General features: G+C 42.0%; 1 protein-coding gene across 1 annotated transcript in view; it reads left to right on the plus strand.

Moving 5' to 3' along the window:
- NFS1 (NFS1 cysteine desulfurase) overlaps positions 1–25,412 on the plus strand; it is a 111,266-nt gene that overhangs the window by 6,652 nt on the left and 79,202 nt on the right. The window contains exons 2-3 of the mRNA XM_029614655.1: positions 16,503–16,579; positions 21,944–22,060. Of these exons, the coding sequence (XP_029470515.1) occupies positions 16,503–16,579; positions 21,944–22,060 (194 nt within the window). The remainder of the gene's footprint in view (positions 1–16,502; positions 16,580–21,943; positions 22,061–25,412) is intronic.

Below are 25,412 nucleotides of genomic sequence, written 5' to 3' on the forward strand. Positions count from 1 at the left end.
TCTTTTAGTTTTTATTGCCTAAATTGATGTATCATATTTCTGAAGTAAAGTGAATTCTTTGTGAAATAATTTTTGAAATTTTAATAAATTAAAAAAAAAAACCCCAAAAAACCCAGAATTTATGGTTATTCAGAGATCCCATATTCCAAAAACTATTCCAGTAATTTCTGTGGGGAAACTCTCGATTTTTATTTCAGACTCATCCATGCTTATCTGTTTATCCAGACTATGTAATTCAGTCCTTGTTGGTTGTTGCCTGAATATAGATCCACGTTTCTTCATTCCCCCCCTGCCGTTGAAGCAGAGAGCTATGCTTTATATGCATTTAAAGTGAAGTATCAGGCTTATTTGGTTTGGGGGTAGTAACTGCCGTAACAAGCAAGCTACTCCCTGCTTTTTTGTGAATGTAAATCCTTTTTTCCAGATTTCCTCATTGCCACTGAAGCTTAGAGCAATGTTGGAGTCGCGTTAATGGTGTGTGTTTATTGAATAAGGGTATTATTACCAGGTAGTAGCCGTCGTTCCCGTGAGCCACCCACTCTTCATTTCACATCCTCTAGACTTTATGGATCCACAGTGTTTATCCCACACCCCTTTGAAGTCCTTTACAGTTTTGGTCTTCACCACGTCCTCCGGAAGGTCATTCCAGGCATCCACCACCCTCTCTGTGAAGAAATACTTCCTGACATTGGTTCTGAGTCTTCCTCCCTGGAGTTTTAAATCGTGACCCCTGGTTCTGCTGATTTCTTTTCAACAGAAAAGGTTTGTTATCTTTGGATCATTACAGACTTTCAGATACTTGAAAGGTTTTATCATATCACCTCTGCTCCTTCTTTCCTCCAGGGTGTACATATTTAGATTCTTCAATCTCTCCTCATAAGTCATTCGATGAAGACCATCCACCTTTTTGGTCACCCTTCTCTGGACCGCCTCCATCCTGTCTCTGTCCCTTCAGAGATATGGTCTCCAGAACTGAGTGCAGTACTCCAGGTGAGGCCTAACCAAGGACCTGTAGAAGGGGATCATCACTTCCCTTTTCTTACTCGATATTCCTCTCTCTATGCAGCCCAGCATTCTTCTGGCTTTAGCTATTGCCTTGTCACATTGTTTCACCGACTTCAGATCGTTAGACACTATCACCCCAAGGTCTCTCTCCTGCTCCGTGCACATCAGCCCTTCACCCCCCATTGAATACAGTTCTTCCGGATTTCCACTCCCCATATGCATGACTCTGCACTTGGCATTGAATCTCAGCTGCCATATCTTCGACCACTCTTCCAGCTTTTTTAAATCTTGCCTCATTCTCTCCACTCCTTCCAGTATGTCCACTCTTGCAGATCTTAGTGTCATCTGCAAACAAACCTTACCTTCTATCCCGTCCGCTATATCGCTCACCTAGATATTGAACAGGACCGGTCCCAGCATCGATCCTTGCAGCACTCTGCTTAACACCGCTCTCTCTTCAGAGTAAGTTCCATTTATCATCGCACATTGTCTTCTGTCCGTCAACCAGTTTGCAATCCAGGCCACCACCTTAGCACTCACTCCTAAGCTTCTCATTTTATTCACCAGCCTCCTGTGCGGGACTGTATCAGAAGCCTTGCTGAAATCCAATTAGATGACGTCGAGCGCTCTTCTTTGATCCAACTCCCTAGTCACCCAGTCGAAAAAGTCAATCAGATTTGTCTGACAAGATCTTCCCCTGGTGAATCCATGCTGCCTCTGGTCCAGCAATTCTCCCGACTGTAGATAGTTCACTATTCTTTCTTTCAGCAGCGTCTCCATCACTCTTCCCACCACTGAGGTGAGGCTAACTGGCCTATAGTTACCAGTCTCCTCTCTGCTCCCACTCTTGTGAAGCGGGACCACCACCACTCTTCTCCAATCACTCGGCACCACTCCTGTTTCTAGGGATCTATTGAACAAGTCACATAGCGGTCCCGCCAGCACGTCTGAGCTCCCTCAGTATCCTGGGATGAACCTCATCAGGCCCCATGGCTTTGTCCACTTTCAGTTTCCCCAGCTCTTCCCACACATTCTCCACTGTAAACTGAGTTACATCTACTGCAATCCCCTCCAGTTTCTTGCTAACTAGTGACGGTCCTTCTCCTGGGTCCTCTTTAGTGAACACCGAACTGAAGTATTTGTTTAATATTTCTGCCATTTCTTCATCTCTCTCTACACATTGATCCTTTTCACTTTTCAATTTCACTATACCACTTTGAACTTTTCTCCTTTCTCTGATGTATCTGAAAAATGTTTTGTCACCTCTCTTTATCTCTTTGGCAATCCTTTCTTCTGCTTGACTTTTTGCCGTCTTGATTGCTTTCTTTGTCTCTCTGTTGTACCAGATATTCTTTTTGTGCTTCTCCCTTTGGGATCCTTTATATTTCTTGAATGCTGTTCTTTTAGCTTTTATTTTGTCAGCCACCTCCTTTGAGAACCAGATAGGTTTCATTTTCCTTTTGCTTTTCTTTACTTTTCTAACATATAGATTAGTTGCCTTGGTATTTGCTCCTTTTATTTTGGTCCACTGTTGATCCACATCTTTCTCGTTCTCCCAGCCTTTTAGTTCTTCCTCCAGGTACTTCCCCATTTCATCAATGTCCGTGTTTTTGAACTGCAAAACTCTGGTCTTTGTGCTTCTTCTACGTATCCTGTGTGTGATATGAAACCATACAGTTTGATCACTGGTGCTGAGGTGGGCGCCCACCTGGACATCAGAGACATTATCTCCATTTGTGAGCACTAAATCGAGTATAGCTCCCTCTCTCATGGGTTCCATTACCATTTGTTTGAACAGAGCTCCTTGCAGGGCATCCACTATTTCTCTACTATGTTAGATTCTGCAGAAGGGATTCTCCAGTCTACATCCGGCAGATTAAAGTCCCCAACGATCACCACTTCTCCTCTTTCCCATCTTTTGGATGTCTTCAACCAGATCTCTGTCATGCTCTTCCTTTTGGTTTGGAGGCCTGTAAACCCCTCCAATATAAATGGATGCCCCATCTTTTTTTAGGTCGGCCCATAGTACTTCTTCTTTGCCCCATCTTCCTTGCAGCTCAGATGCTTGGATATTGTTTCTGACATAAAGAGCCACTCCTCCCCCTTTCCTATCCACTCTGTCCTTCCTTAACAAGTTATAGCCCGGTATTGCTGTATCCCAATCATGAGATTCCGTGAGCCACGTCTCTGTGATAGTAACAACATCCAAGTCCGCCTCCACCATTAGGGCTTGCAGATCTGGGATTTTATTGCCCAAACTACGAGCATTTGTGGTCATAACTTTCCAGCTTTTCTCGTTAAGGTTACTGCTTTTCCTCGACTCCTTTTGAGGCTTTAGTTGAGTTTTGTTATTCACGTCACTCTTTCCCTTTGCAGTTGTGCCACTGATGACAGAGTCATCCATCACAATGAGCTTTTTCCTTTGGTTACTGATCTGGAATTTCTGTATGCATTGAGTTTCTTCTCTCTTTTCAGATAACACTTCCATTTTTTTCTCAAGAACTTCTTCAGTGTTTAATATAGAGAAGGCTTTTTGTATTTGTTGCACTTGATACAGTTGGCTGGTGATTGCCCACTCTCAGGAAGCAATGTTGGCCTCTCTATGAACAATGATTCAGCTACTGCACATACTGGGATTTCTGGTAAACTTTGAGAATCTGCACTTGGTCTCTACACAGAGGATACAGTTCATAGGGGTGTGGACTGACATTCTGCAGGAGAGGACCTTCCTGCTGCCAGATAGAGCTTCCATGTTGGGGTGTTTCATACCCAAGCTGCTGACCACACACACATCTTTGGCAAGAATACTACTACTTCTACTTCTTAACATTTCTATAGCACTTCATGACCTATACAACACTGTACAAACTCACAAAAAAAACCCTCCCTTCTCGATAGACTTACAATCTAATAAGACGAGTCTTGGGTCATTTCATAAAGTAAGAAAAATGGTTAAAACGTTGTTGATGCTAAAAGTAGACAGTCAGGCCTAAGATTTAAAAGCAGCCTAAAAAAGATGGGAAAACTGTGCAGCCAGGTGGAAAGCATGGAGTCTGGAATTGGCAGTAGAGGAGAAGGGCACAGATAGGAGTGACTTGTCTGAGCGGAGTGCACAAATAGTATTATAGAGAGAGATAAGAGGAGAGGTAGTGAGGTGCTGCAGAGCTCAAGGCATTTGTTAGTGATAAGGAGGAGCTTGAACGATATGCAGAAGTGGATAGGGAGCCAATGCACTGACTTCAGAAGAGGGATTACTTGAGTGTAGCAACTTTGAAACAAATTGTGCAGCTGCTTTTAGGATAGATTGTAGTAGAAAGAGAGAGCTTGCTTGGAGATCTGAGAGGAGCAGTTGCAATAGTCTAAGAAGGAGGAGATGAGAGAGTGGGTAAGGATTTTGGTAGTGTGTTCAGAAAAGAAGGGACAGATTTTGGTGATGTTATAGAGAAAGTAACAGCATATTTTAACAGAGTTTTGAATCTGCATAGAGAAGGGGAGAGAGGGTTTGAAGGTGACTTCTAAGTTATGGGCTGAGGGGACAGGGAGGATGGCCGTGTTATCTACAAAAATATAGAAATGAGGAAGAGAGGAGGTGGACTTTGGGGGAAAGATAAAGAGCTCTATCTTGGCCATACTGAGTTTAAGGTGGAGGCGGGATCTCCAGGCAGCAATGCCAGACAAGCAGTCCGAGATCTGGGACTGGATTTCTGGTGTGGAAAGGTAAATCTAGGGGTAATCAGAATGAAAATGGTATTGAAAGCCATGAGAGGAAATCAGAGTACCAAGGGAATTAGTATATAAGGAGAACCGAAGAGTGCTCAGGACAGAACCCTGAGGCACACCAATTGATAGTGGAGTGGCAGTAGAGGAGGAACCACCAGAGGAAACGCTACGAGTGTGATGGGAGAGGTAAGAAGAGAATCAAGACAGCAGAGTCCCAAAATCCAAGTGAGGATAGAGGATCAAGGAGTAGATGATGATTAACAGTGTCAAAAGCAGCAGATACATTAATGAGAATAACAGACTAAAGATCTTTGACTTTAGTTATAAACAGGTCTTTGGAAACTTTTTGGCAAGGACTGTTTAGGTTGAATGTAGAGGGTGAAAAACAGATTGGAGTGGATCAAGAATGCTTAACAAGTAAGAAAGTCAAGACAGCGGCAATGAACAGCACGGTCAAGTAGTTTGGAGGCAAAAGGGAGATGGGATGATAGCTGTCAGAACAGGTAGGATTCAATGTGGGGTTTTTAAGGAGTGGTATAATTGCAGCAGGAACAGTAGCAATGGAGAGTGGTCAGCCATGGTTTGGGCAAAGAGTGAAGGGGAGGAGGGAGGTGAAGGAAGTTTTGAGGAGGGAATTGAGTGTGGTAAAGAAATGGCAGGAGTTGGATGTAGGAGAGTTTGTCAGTTGGAGATAGTAGTTTTGGCAAGTGCAATAGCAGACTGGAAGGTGGTAAACATGAATCGAAATGTATGAAGTCTGCATTGGCACAGGATTTTAGCTAGAGACATTCTGCAGAGTGAGCATAGGAATGTAGGTAGTGAATTCTAGGGGTGAGCCCAGGCTGGAGTTTAGTGCGCCTTACAGGATGGATAAGTGGAGGGGCAAGAGTGTCTAAGGCTGAAGAGTATAGTTTTGTAAGAAGAAACTGCTTAATCAACTGATTCAGAATTTGCCATGGAGGATAGAAGAGATGAAACAGCAGTGGAGAAGATACAAGGGTCACCACCTACACCTAAAGGTGTAGGTGGTGACTGGATGATTCTGTGGGGGAGGGTGGTTTAATGTGGAAGTTATCAGATGATGAACTGAGTTGGATAAATCCAAGAGAAAGCAGCCAGAAGAAAAGACTAGGTTAAGGCAGTGGCCATGCTGGTGAATAGAAATTGTAGAGCAAAGTTGGAGATCAAATGGAGGTTAAAAAAAGATGGTCTTAGACCACAAGGTGATGGCAGCAATTAATTTGGTTCCGCTGATGTCTCCACTTGCGGCATCTGCAGTGGGGTCTCTACCGCTAGTGGAACTAACTACTACAGCCTCTGTCCACTGTGGTCCATATTTTCACAAGCATGTCCTAGGACCTCTGCTGGTAGTTGCAGCTGTGGGTTCTTCAGCCAGGGGGTGCCTCTTTGTCCCCTGCCACTTCAGATCATCCATCATTATGGCTCGCTTTAGACTCTGTGCATGTGGTCCTCCCAAAAAAAGTCAATTCCAGAAAAACCTGTTTAGAAGTGAGGGCAGCGAGATACAGCCTTCCAGCATGCCCTCCAGGGATGAAGAATCTTGATTTTAACAGACAACCAGGTGGCCATATTCTCTCTCAACAAGCAAGGAGGCATAGGGTTGTGGCCCTTCTGCTAGGAAATATTTATTTATTTATTATTTTTATATACCAACATTTGATCTCAATTGAGATATCACACCGGTTTACATTCAGGTACTGTAGGTATTTCTCTATCCCCAGAGGGCTTACAATCTAAGTTTTTGTACCTGAGGAAATGGAGGATAAAGTGACTTGCCCAAGGTCACAAGGAGCCAACAGCAGGACTCGAACCGTGGTCTCCTGGTTCTTACCGCTAGTGGTCCATACAATCTGTCACTGGGCAGCCAGGTTTCAGGTCTCCCTGGGACTGTCCAACTCCTTGATGGATCATCTCAACAGGGTGTTTCAACTTCACGAGTGGTCTCTTAAGGCCAGATTTTAAAAAGCCTACATGCGCTGGCCCTATTTTAGAAAGGCCCAGCGACACGCGTAAAGCCCCCGGACGTGTCTTGGTCCCGGGGCTTTGAAAAAGGGGAGGGGGTGGGGTGGACAGGGCCAGAGGCCTCTGGCACAGTGGCCATTTGCTGCTGTGTCGGAGGATAGCATGCTGGCAGCCTGTGCCTGCCCAGAGGCAGGCACAACTGGTAAAATAAAGGTTGGAGAGGGTTTTAGGATAGGGCTAGGAGGCAGGAGGGGAAGGGAGATTAGGTTAAAGGGTTGGGAATGGGGGAAGGCTGCGGGCGTTGGCGCGCACAAATTATAAAATTGGGTGTCCATGTGTGCGCACCAGGTAGTACACTCACATGGACACCCGCATGCAAGTTCTTAAAATCTACCCCTTAGTCTACTGCGGATGTTCTGTTCGAATCATGGGGTCTACCAGCAATTGATTTGTTCACATCAGAGCAGAACAAGAAGCTGGAGACGTTCTGTTTGATCCTACCCAATGACATCTGGTTAGCTCCGGATGTCTGTCTTCTTGACTGGAGAACTCATGTATTCCTTTCTACCTGTGCCTTTGATAGCCAGTACAGATCAAAAGGTCCTTCAAGATAAAGCTAGCCTGATTCTTATAGTGCCTGCATAGCTCAGGCTGGTGTAATCCATATCTTGAACAACTGTCCAGCAGTCCACTGATTCTGCTGGGATTGGAGCCTTCCTTTTTAACTCAGGAAGCGTACTTCCTTTTCCAACTTGTTCTTTATTCCCTTCATCTGATGGCTTAGATGTCGAGTGTGCAGTAATCATGGGGCATCCCCTGCCCAAGGAAATTGAAGATGATGTAGTTTCAGCCAGGGAACTATCTACCAGGAGGGCTTATGGTTTCAAATGGTGGTGGATTGCAACCTGATGCCAACAGAGGTCCTTACTCTTTCTCTTGAGAACCAACTCATTTGCTGTTCTATCTGTATTCTTTTGTTTTCCTAATCTGGTCTCTATCTCGTTCCACCTGTTGGTATCAAAGTTTATGAAGGACTTGTTGCAAATTAAGCCTCCTGTTCAAAAACCACCACTTCTGTGGGATTTAAACATAGTTATCATCCATCTTATGAAACCACCTGTTCTGCCTTTTGAGCCATTGGAATCTGTTTCATTGAAATTCTGGTGTGGAAGGTGGGTGTTCCTGGTTGCAATGATGTTAGCGAGGAGAATCAGTGAACTGCAATCTCTGGTTCACTATTCTTCCTATATGTAATTCTTCTACAACAGAGTGGTACTTTGTATACATCCAAAGTTCCTCCTGAAGGACATCTAGGCCTTTCATCTCAATCAATCCATTGTGCTGCCAAACTACTTCCCAAGGCTGCATGAGGGGATACTCTGGATTGCAGCATGCAATAGTTGGCCTACTATTAAGGGAGAACTGAGCTGCATTGTCAGACTTTGCAACTTTTTGTCTCTTATGATCCGAATTCCTGGGGTGAATCAGTAGCCAAGTTCATCTTATTGAATTGGATTGCAGACTGTATTCGTCATTGTTGTTTGCTCTCAGGCCTTCAGACCTTTGACCCAGTCAAGTCTCATCAGGTACTCATCAGCTGCTCATCTTCATGATGTCCCTCTTGAGGACATTTGCAAAACTGCCATGTGGTCATTGGTACACACATTTACTTCCCAGTACTTCTGGACAATCTCTCAAAGACTGACAGTAAATTTGGGCAAGTGGTTTTTCATATCCTTTTTTCCATGTAGTTGACTCTCCGCAGTGGGGTATGGATTGCTTGATAATAATCACGCCACTGTAACACTCAGCTTGGGACTCTCTAGGCGTTATGGATAATTCAGCATGCTTATCGACAGAAAAAGTAAATTTGCTTACTGTAAAGGGTGTTTTCCATGGTTAAGATGAATTAGTCATACTTATATCCCACCCGCCTCCCTGGTGGGTGGGAAATAGTTAACTCTGGGATGGACTGAGGCAGTTCATGAGGCAATTTCCACATATGCTCAGAGCTAAACGCTCTACTAGCTAGGAGAGAAGAGTCCGGTGTTATGTTGTGGCTAATTCATCCTGCTATCTAAGGAAAACACAATTTTATGGTAAGAAAACTTGTTTTATTGAGATGGCATACAGAAGGCTGATTACTATTGGCATCAATATATGCTCCTAACAATTACTTCGCACTTTTTTTTTTTTTTTTTTGCTAAAGTGCCTTCTAAAATTGTATCATTGTGGCCTTGTCTGGTTATCATAGGGGGAGACTTCATTTCTGTAGTAGATCCAAAGGTTGACAAATCTCCTAGTTCTTTGCAAAGTCTTATGGGTCTAGATAACGGATATTCTTTTCTTACATAATCAGAAATAGTAAAAGTAGTAGAGTGCTCAACTCTATGAACAGAGATTTTACTTGTTTGTCTAGAGCTCATGGGATAGAGTCCCAAATTGACTCTTATTTCTGAACCTTTTTTTTTTTTTTTTAGTTCTGTCAGTAAATATAGAGGCTTTGGTGATTTCGGCTCATATTCCTGTAACTTATGGTGTTGAGTTCAGGCATCAAAGGGAAGGTGATACACATAGTCATTCTCTAAAGTATGTCAGGCAAGGTAAAGATTTAAGAGTTTTATTAGAAAAAAGGGGAATTTTATGAGGAGCACAAATCTACAGCAAAGGGAGGATCCCATGATCTTGGGGAAACTGCTGAAGCAGTTTTAAGGGGAGAGGGCATTTTCTTTTTTCGATCCAGTTTTTTGGAATAGTTTGCTAGCTGAGATTCATGGGGAAACTGATGTCAAAGTTTTTAGGAAAAAGTTTAAAGTTGCAGATTATGTAGATGCATTTTGTCGATTTGTGCTTTTTGTTTGTCTTATATTTTAAGAATGTTATGAGTGCCATCTGCCTTGAATACAATGTAGAAGTTGTGGAATATAAGAATGAATAAATAAAATAGAAATTATAAACTACAGTTGGGCTAGAAGAAAGTAAGTCATTAAAGAGATTCTAGATTTAGAAGAGACATTTAGCATTCTCAAAGAACTAGCTCAGTCTCCTTAGTCCTACTAGTTCTCACGGTTATAATGTAAACCGATGTGATATAGTCCAATATATGTCGGTATATAAAAACAATCAAATAATTTGATGATTTTTCTTATATGGCAACAAATCTGGGAATTTATTGCGCTTTTGGTAAGGATACAGTCTTCTAACTTTATTGCTGTTATTACAGGTAAGAGTGGTAAGGTACTTCAATCAATCACCTAAATATCGGGCCGATACAGTAAAGTCTGCGGGAGAGCGGGCGAACGTCCGCTCTCCCGGCAGGCTGGTGCGCTCAATGCAGTATTTAAATTAGGCCCGGCGGTAGATCCGGGCAAAAGGAGGCACTAGGGACACTAGCGCGTCCCTAGTGCCTCCTTTTTGCCAGGAGCGGCGGCTGTCAGCGGGTTTGACAACCGACGCTCAATTTTGCTGGCGGCTGTTCTCGAGCCTGCTGCCAGCCATGGGCTCGGAAACCGGACGCCGGCAAAATATAGCGCCCGGTTTTCGGCCCGAATTCAAATGTTTTTGTTTTTTTTTTTTTACTTGTTTTACTCTTCGGGACCTCCGACTTAATATCGCTAGGATATTAAGTCGGAGGGTGCACAGAAAAGCAGTTTTTACAGCTTTTCTGTGCACTTTCCCGGTGCCGGAAGAAATTAGCGCCGTCCTTTGGGTCGGCGCTAATTTCTGAAAGTAAAATGTGTGGCTTGGCTGCACATTTTACTTTCTGTATCCCGCACGCATACCTAATAGGGCCATCAACATGCATTTGCATGTTGAGGGCGCTAATAGGTGCCGCAGGTTGGACGCGCGTTTTCCTCCCCTTACTGAATAAGGGGTAAGGGAAAACGCGTGGCCTGTATGTGAGAAATTTCAGGCGTTTCGTAGATCTCTTTATTTTGGGGATGTAGCAGATGCTGAGTTAATGGCTAGGTTCATGGAAAATTTGGATTTACCACATTTGTCAGAACAGCATCTAGAGGAACTTAATGCTTCATTTATATTAGATGAGGTTGGAGATGGGTCAAGCTCTATCATGTTTAAAGTCTCCAGGCCCTGATAGTTTAAATGCATACCTCTATAAAATGTTAATTACTCAAATAAAAACTCCATTCCAATCTTTATACATGGAAATGACAATGCAAAAGCAGATGCCAAATCACTTCAAGAGGATGTAATTAGTGTTGGCTAATCTAGGTTCCTAGAAACCTATTTCTTTGCTGAATCGGGCTATAAAACATTTTGCCAAGATATATAGCCCGTCATTCATTTCACCTGCTTAGGTTGGTTTTGTTCATGATAGAAGGTCCGGTGTCAATATATAGAAATTGGTTACAGCACTAGAAGTATGTGCTAGAGGATGAGCAACAGACCCTTTGTTTATTGGTCTTGGTGTGGAGAAGGCCTTTAATAGAGTTTCTTGGTCCTTTTTGAAGTACTCTGCAGATAATGCAGTTACAGGGGATGATTATGGATTTTATTTATTTATTTATTTATTTATTTTTTGTTTTTATATACCGGTCTTCTTGCATTATATGCAAATCAAATCGGTTTACATTGAACATTTAAACTTGCTTGAAAAAGCATTACATGTAACAAAGAACATCAAAACATGAAAAACCTGTTGGAACAAAAAAAATAAAACACAGAGTATGAGTTGTTCATCTTTAACAGGAAAAAGCAAAAAAAAAAAATATATATATATATATATTAGTGTATATATTAGTATCAGGAACTTGTCACTTAAGAACTCCTATCATATTTGCTTATCACAAAAGCACAGCAAGATCGAGAATAAAAAGCGGGAATCTTTTCTATTTTACATATTATGAAGGAGATGGATCATAAATTTGCATATTATCTGCGCATTATTCTAAATTTCCATACATGTTAATAAGCTAGCATGTTGGCTACACCCATATCTGGTGATCTCACTCCACTAATCTGATATTGATTGGAAATCCCTATGATCATCTCAGAATTATCTAGTTAATACTGCCATCTAGTGCATATACGTTAGAAGAAGTAAAATGGTTATTCCAGTATTCCAACTAGATCCAGTTTATTGCTAAAACAACCGAGTTATTCTAATTTCTTACATATATGCAGCTGGGCAGATGCTCCCTTATTTATTCCTAAGCTGGTATCATGGGGGCGGATTTTAAAAGCCCTGCTCGCGTAAATCCGCCCGGATTTACGCGAGCAGGGCCTTGCGCGCCGGCGTGCCTATTTTCCATAGGCCTGCCGGTGCGCGGTTTGGGGTGTATTCAAACTCAGCCACACACATGATTATAAATCGTTGTTTTTGCAGATTGTTAATTTCAGATGCTAAACAATCTCTTCCAGGGGCTTTGGAAATCATGCCTGCTTACGGGACAGTCTTCTGGGTTTTAGTTTAATTTAGAGAAATTTGAGCAATTGTTGAGGAAACTTTCATTTTGGAGGTGGGCTAGCAAATCAAATATTTTAAAAGTTTGGATTACTAGATCACAATCATTATGTTTAAAAAAAAAATTATACCAGTGATTAAAGAATGGGAAAGAAAGCTGGATAGTTGGAAACATTTTTCAGTGTCATTGCAGAGAATAGTTTTAATAAAAAAGATATTAGCAATAAAACTGTTATATTTTGCAAGTGTTCTTTCTGATCATAGCCAAAGATATTAAAATCCTTAATCATCTCTGTTCTAAATTTGTATGGAAGAGGAAAAAACCTTGATTGAATATGCAAAGATTGATGGTACCTAAGGACAGAAAGAGGAATAGCATTTTTACACTTCAAATTATATAATACAGCTTGCCTTCTTTGCCTTTTGGATGATTAGCTGTTGGTTGTGAATCTGCTATTGGAAAACCAAATGATAGCCCTTTTGAATCTTAAGTATGTCTGTCTTGTATGCAGAAAAAGATGTTATCACCTGTGTTGGCTTCTTATCTTTTAGTGACCTCTCTCTGAAAGGGTGGAAGTTTTTGAGAACTTAAGGGGTTGTTTTCCAACTCGCGTTATGGCCTTTTCACCATAACGCATTCTGTGATACTAATTTTTAAAAGGGGAGGAGTTGGGGCGGGATTTTTGGAAAAGTGGGCTGGCTTTGCACAGTTTTAACGCCGAAAATAACTACACCTTTTTCATTGGCATTAAGCTGTGCAATATGCCCATAACGCAAATTGCGCTTTTTTTTTTTTTTTTTTAATTGCATTTTGGGCATTTTTAGGCTGGGGGGGAGGATTGGAGGAGGGCCCTGAGGGGGGAGAGGGAGATGGAGCCTCTGGGAGTGTCACCATAGTAAGCAGCTATTTATGCCCACCTAGTAACTTGAGGTGAGATTTAAGTAGTAGTGTAGGGGTTAGGGGCCACTTTCACATGCAGAGTGAGACGTACGAACAGAACAGTACATTCTTGTGAAGATTTGATGTCCTTCAGAGTGAGGAAACTCACACAAAGATGAGATTTGTACAATGTTCTCTCAACCTAGCTTGATAGACTCTCTACCTGGGTAACATCAAGCTACCACATCTAGCAAAAAATATTTTTCCAAATTTTTATGTCAATTAAAATCAAAGATACTTAGCCGAATGCAACGTTTGGGTGATTGCCCGGTTCTTGTGGCCTGGTTTGGCTTCTGTCTGAAATGGGATGCTGGGCTTGATGGACCCTTGGTCTGACCCAGCATGACAATTTCTTATGTTCTTATGTTCAGTGATTTCATCCAAATCAGAGTTACTTGGTCGACTCAGTCATTCAGTAATTTCATCCAACATGGACCATGTTTCAGCTGACGAGCCTTCATCAGGGGAAACTATATCACTTATATTTTACTGGACGCCATCGGCAAATATTCTCTCATCCAAAGCAGTCAGCACTATCTCTCCTAGGCCCAAGGCACCATTACTCGGTGATGTGTTCCGTTTACCTGTGCGCTCCCTGTGAACCTATATAACTACGGACATAGGTATGTCATTTTTTTATGTATTGTATCGGCTTTACCCATTGGTTGATCTCACTTGAGTAAAACTTGCTTTCTTTGTATTTCTTTACAGATTGTTACTAAAATTTGCTGTCCATCCCGACGCAGCCTTGCAGTGAAACACAGGGTCTGTGTCGGGGGACCCTTCTAAAAACTTACATTTATACAGTGGAGTTGCCGTTTCTGAAATATTAAATCTTTATTTATGAAACTTTTATGTGTGGACCAATAAACGTTTCTGCACTTATTTTTCGTGTATTATTGATGCTGAGTGCAGTAACAGTTCTCCTTTGCTTGTTGTGGATTTCATACAATAGGCCTAATACCATATGGGTTCCAAGTGTCTTTTTTGCAGGGATTTCTGGTTGGCATCACAGCCGTGCATGTAAATATAATATAACTAGCAACTGTACCAGTTCTACGCCCGGGCGGCGAGCCTTTTTATTGGTATCTGCTCTTGTTTTGAGCAGAATTTCCCTAGACATTCACTGTAAGAGTGTCCCTTCCACATACACACCCCCTCATACAGGCTCCCTCACTCTCTGGCACACACACACACATCCCCTCATATAGGCTCCCTCTCTGAAACCCACACTCAAGCATCCCGGTCACTCCCCCTCTTACCAACCAAGCTGTCTCTAGACTCCCCCACACCCCCTCTCCTCTCTCACACACACATTCTCTCTCACCGGCATCCCCCCACCTACCCTCTCTTACCTCCCATGCTCTCTCACACCCTCCCCACCCCCCTCTCACCAACCATGCTCTCTGTCACCCCCCTCTCTCACACACATTCTCTCTCACCGGCATGCCGTGGGACACGCTCCGTTTGCGGCATGCCAGGGTCTCCTCTGCTATATTCTGCCTGTCCCGTGATGGCTGCTGTCCTTCGTACCTGTTGTAGCTGGTGTTGTCACGTGTCCGCTGTACGGCGTGTTTGAGCCTCCAAGGCAGCCATCTATCGGCGGGTTCGGGAATGTGCGCGAGCACCGACGGACACACTGCCAAGCCCGATATATTATGGATATATAAATATTTTAACCATAGAAGACTGTACTTTGATATTTTTCATGTAAAATGCTATAAATGCATAAGTACTATGTGTGTGGAGAGGGGATTTGGAGGGGGGGGAGGAGGGTGTGTGTACAAGGCTAATGAGGTTCATCTAGGGCACTTAATACCCTTGCACTGACCATGGATTCCGGGGCAGGGGTTTGAGGAAGTGTCAGTTTTTAAAGTTTGTATCGCTGAAGGGAGCTGGGCTTTTTTGGGTCTGCCCAGGATAGAGACTGAATGAATTTGGAGGGGGGGGGGGTAGAAACAGAGTATTTGTTTGCACAGGGGCAGCAAAAAGCAAGCACTAGCCCTGAGGATTACAGCAATGATTCTTTACCTACCTGTTTCTTCATGGGTTTCCTTTTACTATTGTTATCTTTCATTGTTTTAATGTATTTGTTTAATTACTATATTGTCCTTTATCTCTTTTATATACTGCTTTATTTGCTGTTTACCATGGTTCATTTATTGCTGACTGTTTTAAATTTCTTATTCTATTTAGTTTGTTAGCCTCATTTACCTTTATTGTACATTGCATTGATTTGCGATTAAGTATGAAATAAACTAAACTTGAGTATGCTTTCCAATATGAGAATGCTCTGTCTATAGAACAAAAAATCGATTCTCTCTCTTCTGAATATCTGCGGAAATTATCACAGACTGCCTTAAAGCCACCTAATCTCAACAGCATCTATATATACTTTCTTGGAACCCTGCTATCAGACATCCAAAGATTTGTGGCCAGCCAAACAGAGGAAAAGAAACTGAGGATACTGGACACACCGCTGCAGAGAAGCACCCAATGTCATGTAACTTCCTCACAGCAGAAGTCATTAGCACTACAAATAATACAAAACTACTTTGCATAATCAGATCACCCCACCATTGCAGTCCCTCCACTGGCTTCCCATCACTTATCGTGTTCAATATAAATTAGCTACAACAGTCCATATTTTACTGAACTCCGTTTCTTTGCCCTGGATCGCTGCCTCCTTGAAATTGTACATACCTTGCTGTTCGTTTAGACTGTTGGACGTTCCCGCTGCCAGATTAGCCCGACTTGAAGAGACCAGGGAATGCGCCTTCTCGACGGCTGGTCCCACTCTGTGGAATTCTCTCCCTAGAGAAATACGATCCATTTCGGACACTAAATTTTTCAGGAAAGCATGAAAGACACACCTTTCATACGGCCTAAATCGGTTGTCCAGATTATACTTTTAATGATTTGCCTGCAGCTGTTCTTTTCATTTGATTATTTGTATCTGTACTTGTTGTTTTCTGCGGTTCTCTATTTGAACAATTGTGGATATTTTATTGTACCCTTCCCTGACCCCTGGAAGGGTGGGTAAAAAATCTTTTAAATACTTTTGTGACTGCCCATAAGGAGATCTGGAGGGTGCATCTTGGAGATCTTATTTATTTAATTCAGTTTGATATTACACAGTATCCCAAAAAACTAGTTTATAAATATACCAGTAAACAACATAAGATAAAACATAGATTTTTCAGTTAACCATCCACTAGTCAATTGAAAAAAAAGATTCATAGTTACGTATTATACTATCTTGCATATTTTTCTCGTGCTTCAAACAGGTTAATAGGGATATTATTTATTTCTTCCTGATCTAGTTGTGCTTTCATGAAAAGTTCACCATTGGGGGATTTCATTTTACAGTATCTTTACTTTGCAAAACGTTAGATATAATTACTTTTATTCCTTTTTTTTTTTAAACAGAAAATGACATTGGTGAACATGTCAAAGACTTGGACCTCAGACCCCTGTACATGGATGTCCAGGCAACCACACCAATGGTTTGTAAAATCATTTTAATATTTGAGATTCTGAGGGCGCATTACATTGCAACACTTGGGGGAATATCACAGGGCCAGCTGTGTCATGAACACTATGGTGGGGCCTCTTCTTATTGGGGAGGGTGAGAAGGTCAGTTTAGTAGCGGTCTACTCTGTTTCACAGGCTGCAGCTTGAGCTCCCAACTAATCCTTTCTTACTCCCTCTCCCACCCCCTCCCCAGTCCTTTCTATGCTGGTACTTACTTCCAGTGAAATGGGAAACGGCCCATGCATGAACCACAGGAAGAGGCAGAAATGGTGGGCAACAGCAGGGTCAGTACATGTGCCTCCCTTCTCTTATGTGGAAGCCGGCTCTTTATGCCACATCAGTGCTTATGCCATGAGGTTACGAGATTCTTGGCAAATGCATCTGGAACGTTTGTTTCCATTGCACTAGTAGTGAGTGAGTTGAGCGAGCAGTTAATAGGAGCTGGGAAATGTTTTGTCTGCCTAGTCTCAACATGAAATGTTCTGATAATTTAAAAAAATATTTCTTAATAAAAATAAATTTGTGCCAAATTTAACTCATCTGGAGTCTGTCCTGCGAAGGAAATGTATACCAGAAAAAGCCACATTTTGACAATCAAGTCAGCTTTTTCCAGAACATAAATCCTCTGAGACAAATGTGCAGCCAAACGAATAAGTGGAAATGGACCGCATCATTTAACTTTATAGTAAAGCAAGTAATGGTGCAGCAACCACAAATGAGTGTTTCATGTACCAAAGGTCAGAAATAAATTCTTGAACAAGGCAGCAAACGTTTTCCGGTGGGCAAACCTTTTTCCATGCATTCTGTGAATATTAGTGCTTCAAGGATTGAATAAACTATTTTGAAAATTGAAGATAAATATGCAGACTGTAGTGCTTTGAATTAACTATTTTCTTTCAGAAAATAAAATCATTTTCTATTTTTACTGTTTGTTGTACTTTGTGCTTTTCTCATCACCTCTTCTACTTATTTCTGCCTTCTGTTTTATTCTTTTCTTTTTATTTTCCATTTCAGTTCTGTATTTTCTTTCCTTCACTGAATTCTTCATCCCTTTTTCTTTCCACCTCTTCTTCCTGCTTTCTTTTGAGTTTGTCTTGCATTTTCCTATGCCCTTTCCTTTCTTGTGCTTTTTGGGATCTACTGGGTACTTGCGATCTGTAATGGCCACTTTGGAGACAGGATGCTGGGCTTAATGGATCTTGACCTGACCCAGCATTGCATTTATTATGTTCCAGAGCAACAGCTCCAAAAGTATGTCAGATCCTGATATTCTCATAAAACATAAAGAACCTCCAGTGTTTGCCTTTTTAAACCATTTTGCATCTATCATGTGTACAAAACCAGTTATTTTCTTCCTTTGAGTCTACACTTTTGACAAAACTCTGGCCTGTGAACTTTCAGATCTGTGCTAATCCAAGCATCTAGGGAGCAACATAGTAACATCATACATGATGGCAAATAAAGACCAAAATGGCCCATCTAGTATGCTTAATTTGAGATTTATCCTCTTGACACATGTGCATATAAAATTCTCAAATGCAACCCAATCCCAACTCCCCACTTAGGTCTTCCACCAGGTCTCGCAACCCTTTTCATGTCTGTCCCAAGCATGCCCAAAATCCATCACAGGGTTGGTCTCCCCATGTTTTCTTGAAGTTCTGAAGCACTCATTCCGCTGTCGTTTTAGGTAGTAACTACTGCTCCTTGCAGGTTATCCCTGGTGTGCTTTATTCCCATCCTCTGTTTATCTCATGTATTTTGAATTCTGTTACTGTTTTTGTTTACATCACCACCTATAAAAGGGATTTCCTTTCAGAAACAACAAGAAATATTTTTTTCAGTGAGCCTCCCTGCCTCCTGCCCTCAGCTTCACATCATGAGCCCCAGTTCTGCAACATCCCTTCTGTTGGAGAAAGGTTTTTTCCTTTTAAATCTCTCCTTTCTGCTTTAATATCCCATACTCTCTGTCCATAACTGCTCCCACATTCTCCACTTTCTGAAAAGACTTGTAAATGCTTTTACCCAATCAGGCAGACACACAGGAGCAGTGCTTTTTTTTCTGGTTTAAAAACAAAGGAAAATTCTGCAATTCCCTTAGTTTCTACACCATGTAATCCCCTCAATCATATGATTCTCTTCCCTACCACCATTCTCTCATCCCTGCCCCCTTCCTCCTCCTTTCTCTCAAAGTCCCTGATGACCTGGTCCTCTCAATCCTCTGCCACCTCTCTGTCTCTCTCTCCCTCCCTCCTCCCCTTCAACAGCAGCAAGAAAGTACTGCGTACATGCATCTTCCTCTCCTGCCAGCCAACTTCCTTCTGCAGTTTTGAATGTGAGGTACTGGAAGATTGTGCGAGACTATGGAATTCTGCATGGTGAAGCATATGGTTTGGAAGGGTACTAAGAGAACAGGGAAAATAGGGCATCCCAGTAGAGGTTGAAATAAATACCAATGGGGATCAGGTGCTTTTAAAGTACAGAAAGATTCCAATTTACCCCTGGCAACTGATGAGCAGGTTGTTAATACAAACAAGAAGCATACTTTGAAATGTCTGTATACCAATGCTAGAAATCTAAAAACATAAAGTGGGAGAGTTAGAGTGTATAACACTGGATGAAGAAATAGATATAATTGACCTCTTAGAGTCCTGTGGAAGGAGGATAACCAATGGGACACTGTGATACCAGGGTACAAATTATATCAAAATGAAATGATGAATCAAATTGGTGGAGGGGTGGCACTATATGTTAAAGAGAGCAAATAGTCAAACAGAATAAACGTTCTGCAGGAAACAAAATGCAATGTTGAATCTTTATGGATAGAAATTCCAGGTGAAAAAGGGAATAAAATGGTAATGGGGGATGTATTACCGTCCACCTGGCCAGAATGAACTAACAGACAATGAAATGCTAAAAGAAATTAGGGAAGCTAACAAAATCAGCAGCACAGTAATAATGGGAGATTTCAGTTACCCCAGTGTTGAATGTTATATCAGGACATTCTAGAGGAGTAAAGTTCCTAGATGAAATAAATAACTGCTTCATGGAGCAGCTGGTACAAGAACCAACAAGAGGGGAAACTATTCTAGACCTAGTCCTTAGTGGAACACAGGATTTGGTGCGGGAGGTAACAGTGTTGGAGCCACTTGGCAATAGTGATCACAGCATTATCAAATTTGACTTAATAACTGGAGGGAGAGCAAAAAAGAAATCTACTGTAACAGCATTTAACTTTCAAAAAGGTGACTATGCTAAAATGAGGAAAATGGTTAGGAAAAAACTGAAAGGAGCAACTGCAAGGTTAAGAGTTTAGCTCAGGCATGGGTGGTGTTTAAAAATACCATCTTGGAAGCCCAGAACATGTATTCCATGCATTAGGAAATTGGAAAGAAGGCTAAACGAGTACTGGCATGGTTGAAAGATGAGGTGAGAGAGGCTATAATATCTAAAAGAACATCTTTCAAGAAATGGAAAAGGGATCCGAATAAAGGAAACAGGAAACAGCATGAGTACTGGCAAAGCATTGATAAAGAAGGCAAAGAGAGAATTTGAAAAGAAACTTTCAGTGGAAGCAAAAACTCCTAATAAAAACTTTTTCAGGTACATTTAAGGTAAAAAGCCTGCAAAGGCGTCATTTGGACCATTAGATGATAAATGGGTAAAAGTGCTTAGGAATGACAAAGCCATAGCAGAGAGACTACATGAATTATTTGCTCAAGTATTTATCCTTCCAAATCACATTTTTAACCATCTAGTGTGGCCATCATAATAAGCACTCCCGGTATTAAAACACCTTCTTTGCCTTATGCTTATTCATCAGACAAATGTCAATATTTTCCTTTTTGTTATATAGGCAAGTAAAACTTATCTTGTCATTGCACATGACAGAACTCTCCGACATGGGTCGTATTTTCACCAGTTGCATGAGTTTGTTTCTCAGCAGAGTTCCATCTCACATGGCTGATCGCAAGCTCCTCCCAGCCCCATGCAGGGTTGACAAACATTGCACTGCATTGACACAATTATTTTTATATACAGAGATAAAATTGATATAGAAGTAAAATACAATATAATAATCATCATCATCGCAAATAATTGCCCCCATCTTCCCAAATTCCGTAGTCTTCCCCCTTCTCACACAATGGGGCTATGTAGGACAGGCTTCCTTCCTTATTCCAGCCCAGTTAAATGTCACTTCAAATTTAGAAAAAAAACTAAAAACATGGTTGTTTAAACGGGCATTTCCTGACTAACCACTTCTCCCTGCTACAACCTGCCTCCCCCCTAATCCACTACCCGCCACCACCGCCAAAACCATTGTACTCTGTGATTATATGCACTCTTGTACATAATGTGTATAATAACATACGATTATGATATTATCGAGCATGATATATACCAATAGTTACTTATATTAAGAATCTCTCGCCAGTTGTGCTGTTTTTCTATGCTTTCTCTGCGTGCACCCTGCCCTTACCATGTTGTACCCTTGTTAAATGTATTTTCTAAGCATTTTGTTATGATGTAAACCGATGTGATGTTCACACTAACACCAGTATAGAAAAGGTTTTAAATAAATAAATAAATAACATGGATAACAAAATAAACTGTACAACTAATAGGCTCCTTACTGCTGATAAAGAAAAACAACTCCCTATATTCCTCATTGCTTCTGAAGGAGCCTCCAAAAGAGCTTTAGATTTCCCCCTTGGAGATGACCAGCTGAAGTTATCTGCCAGACTGGTCTCCGATGCAAGATGATGAAGGCATCTTATTTGTCTGATGCCTTTATGCTTTGTAGGGAGCTCTTTCCTGCATGAAGAACTGAGTCTCATCCTGTGATCACTGACGGATTTCATTTTTTGCTGCCCGTAGGCGGCATTGGTGCTGTGCTGCTCCCCCCCCCCCCCCCCCCCCCCCCGCCCAAATCTTGGATCCAGTGCCTCAATCCCTATTCCTCCTCTCCATCTCTTGTGGACTTCCAGTGTCCGTTTCCACCTTGCCACCCTTGGAGGGGATGGGGCCCATGAGCCATACCGTTGCTGTCTGTTTATAGCATGCCCAGAACCCTTATGTTCATGGCGTTGGTGGGGAAGGAGTAGAGAGGATTAAGAATAGACATCAGAAGGCTGTGGGGTTTGAGATCAGAATTGACAATGGAGGCCATGGCAAGAATTTTGCCACTGTCAGATGTTGCTGCCGTTTGCACAGTCTCTGTACCAGGCCTACCTGAGACAGCAAATGACACTAATTGTGAAACTGCCTGTCCCATGGAGAATCCAGGTACTATTTCTTGCTAATTTTTCAGGTTTTGTGTTTTGTTTTGTTAATGCTAGGATCCCAGAGTACTGGATGCCATGCTTCCTTATCTGGTGAACTATTATGGTAACCCTCACTCCAGGACTCATGCCTATGGCTGGGAAAGTGAAAAGGCCATGGAGAAAGCAAGAGAGGCAAGTACCGATATTGAAAACTCTCATTCCAATAAGCTAATCTCAGTTGGAATAACAGTGCTGTTTGTGTGATTCAATTCTTGGACCTTAAAAACAAACTTATCCTTGTTGATGTCATGTTGCTGGCTTCCTTCTAGGGTTTTCCTTTCTTGATGGGGACTCTTCCGCTAAGAACTATAGCCTTGTGACTCTGATAATGACAGGAAGGCCCATCTAGTCTGCCCAGTTTACTTCTTGTTACCGTGCCAAAGACTCCAGTTAATTTCTGACTTTCCCCTTCACAGCTAGAGATCCTTGATTTTCTTCAATTCTGTTCCTTCCATCACCTCCACTAGGAGACTGTGTCTCACCACCCTTTCTGTGAAGAAATATTTTCTGATGGTAACTCCTGAAGAGAAATGCCAAGAACTGTGGCTCTGGAGCTGAAACAGAGCTGTTCAGTAGTTTTTAGCTATGCTTCAGAGCTGGAGCCAAGATTACTGGAGCCTAAGCAGGGTTCTGGAGCTGAGGTTCTGCTACCTTAAAATACTGAAAGTTTAATCAAAGTAACAAAATGCAGTATAATTTCATAAGAGTAAAACAATTAAAACTTATTGTGAAAGAGTATGTAAGGAACTTCCTCAGAACTCCTTAAAGGACAGGCTACAGCTATCTGTACTGGTCCTCCTTAACTCCCAACCCAGCAAGGGATTCTGGGATAGGGTGGAGCACTGCAAGCTGATAAGAGACCAGGGATGAGGGAGGCCCAGGGAGAGAGACAGAAGCCTCCAGTTTTATTGAAGTGCTCAAATCAGCTAACTGTTTTGTTATTGCTTAGCAATAAAGATACTTATATAGATTATTGCCAGAGTCCAGCCTGGAGACTGTTTTCCTGCTAGGCCTGACTGCTCAGCATCACATGTAGTGGCAGCAGTGGAATTGCTTGCCTAAGCAGGAAACACAGGCAAAGCCCACAACCACAGCAGAAAAAAAAAGAGCACAAAGTTTGGTGTTTTCTCCCCCCCCACCCCCATCTCTTTCTCCTGGGACCTCCCAGTTTCACTCTCCCAACTGATGCTACAATAGGCTAAGGTGGGTAGCCTTGCCTGTGCAGTCAGGGGTCAAGCAGTGAGTCAGGGCTGAACAGGCCAGCAGGTTTTTTGGGTTTGTTTTTTTTTCCTTCTCTCCTGTCCAGAGGGGGTACCCAGTGGGGAAGTGGCTCAGAAAGCAGAGAAGATGGAGCAAGTGATCCATATCCTTGCTAAAGGGCAGCAGCAAGGGACTGTCATTTTGAAGGGCCTGAAGATATGGATGTCAGCTTAGTAACCCAGCCAATACTGACTGTAAAGTCTCTGGGGATAAAGAAAAAAACTCCAAAGCAGGAAAAATCCTCACCCTGGAAGAAGAAAAGTACCACAGGGAGTTCAAATCCGCCCAAGAACAAAACTGGAGGCTATTTTTCCTTCTGTGCTCTTTGTGAGGAGGATGGTCATCAGGAGGACTGCTGCCCATTCAGAAAGGCTGAACATAAGGAGCTTTTAAAGAGAATGACAAAAGGCAAAAATGAGCCAATGCAGTGGGCATCTCTTTTTCTTTTTTGTAAAGCGCTGGAACATAATTTCAAAGTGTCCATGGTTAGCCGACATGGAATGTGAATGCCAGCTGGAAGAACAGCACAAGAAAGAGAAGGGGGCAATAACAGAACCCCAAAATGGGAATAAGAGTGAGAGAATACATTCGCAAAGCTACAGAATTGTAGTTTAGTGGCTATCCCTCATCAGCGTCGCAAGGAGTTCATTATCAGGTGGAACTGGATGAAGCTCCCACCCAAGCATTGGTGGATTCAGGGACTGGCAAGACTTATTTGTGAGGATCTCCTCCAAAAAGAATGCATCAATCACAAGAAGAGAGACACTTAATTGCATACATGGGGGCAAACAGGAATCCCCAACCAGTCAGCTTCTGCTGACAACCGTAGCAGGTCAAGCCATTTCCGAAGCAGCAGTGCTTCCTGAGCTCCTGTACCTGGTTATTCTGGGACACAATTGTCCCCAGTTTTGACCCTGTGGGCCCAGCTCACAGGGAAATCAGGGTAGCCCACCCAGGGGTGGGGCACCGGTGAGGAAGAACCAGGAATTAGCCTGTGCACAGCTGAATGCCCGGCCTGACAGGGATTAGCTAAGGGGGAGAGTATGTGAGGGAGCATGTAAGGAACTCCCCTCAGAACACCTTAAAAAGACCGGCTACAGCTATCTGTACTGGTCCTCCTTAACTCCCAACCCAGCAAGGGCTTCTGGGATAGGGTGGAGCACTGCAAGCAGCCTTAAGAGACCAAGGACAGAGGTATGAGGGAGGCCCAGGGAGAGAGACAGAAGCCTCGAATACAAACCGTAAGTTACAATTGTTTTGTTGAAGTGATCAAACCAGCTAACTTCTTTGTTTGTTTATTTATTTATTTATTTAGAGTTTTTATATACCGGCAATCATGAAAACATATCTTGCTGGTTTACATCGAACAGGAGTGCATTATATACAAAAACTAGAACTGTGGTGTCCGAAGGTACAGTTACATTTAACAAGGGTAGCCGAACTTGGAGAAGGAAGAAGAGAGGAGAGAAAAGAAATGGTTAAACAATATACAATTTAAATATAGTATACAAAATAAATGTTATATACAAGAGGAATGGTGTTTTAGGAGTCATTGGAATGTTTAATATCACTTAACAATGAAGATACTTATAAAGATTATTGCCAGAGTCCAGCTTGACCGCTCGGCATCACACTCATTTCAACTATTTGGGAAAGAACATTTTTTATTAATGCAATTTTTTTCTTTTTTTGATTCTACAGTTGATTTATTTAATTGCAATCAGTTTGAATTCCTAAACGTGTAAGGATTGGGAGATGATCCGTTGACAGGATGTGTGTGGGGTGGGGGAGGGGAAGCACTAGGGGAAAAAAGTTAGTTGTACTTTGTGGGTTTGATCAATGCTTGTCTCTAATTTGACATTATGGCAGAGGCACAGGAAGAAAAAAATGAATATTATACAGATATTGCTAGCTTTTTTGAAAGTTTACATCATAAAGCACAGTGCAGACTCTACTATGAGAAGCTAATTGAAAAGCCTTTCAATCAGAAGAGACGTCTTTAAAGGCATCACGCAAAAATTTACAAAAAAATACTAAAGGAGCAAGAGAAAATGTGGATGAAAGATTTTTTTTGGAATTGCATTTGGGTCTGGCAGTTCAAAAATGCCACTAGGAAAACAAGATGATGTGGACACAGCTATGTTGATCCGCAACCTTTGTGCAGTAATATCATGTGCATTCAGGTAAATATATTGTTTCATGACCTGCCTATTGGATTGTTTAT

This window comes from Rhinatrema bivittatum, chromosome 8, assembly GCF_901001135.1.
Source record: "Rhinatrema bivittatum chromosome 8, aRhiBiv1.1, whole genome shotgun sequence".
NCBI classification, from domain to species: Eukaryota; Metazoa; Chordata; class Amphibia; order Gymnophiona; family Rhinatrematidae; genus Rhinatrema; species Rhinatrema bivittatum.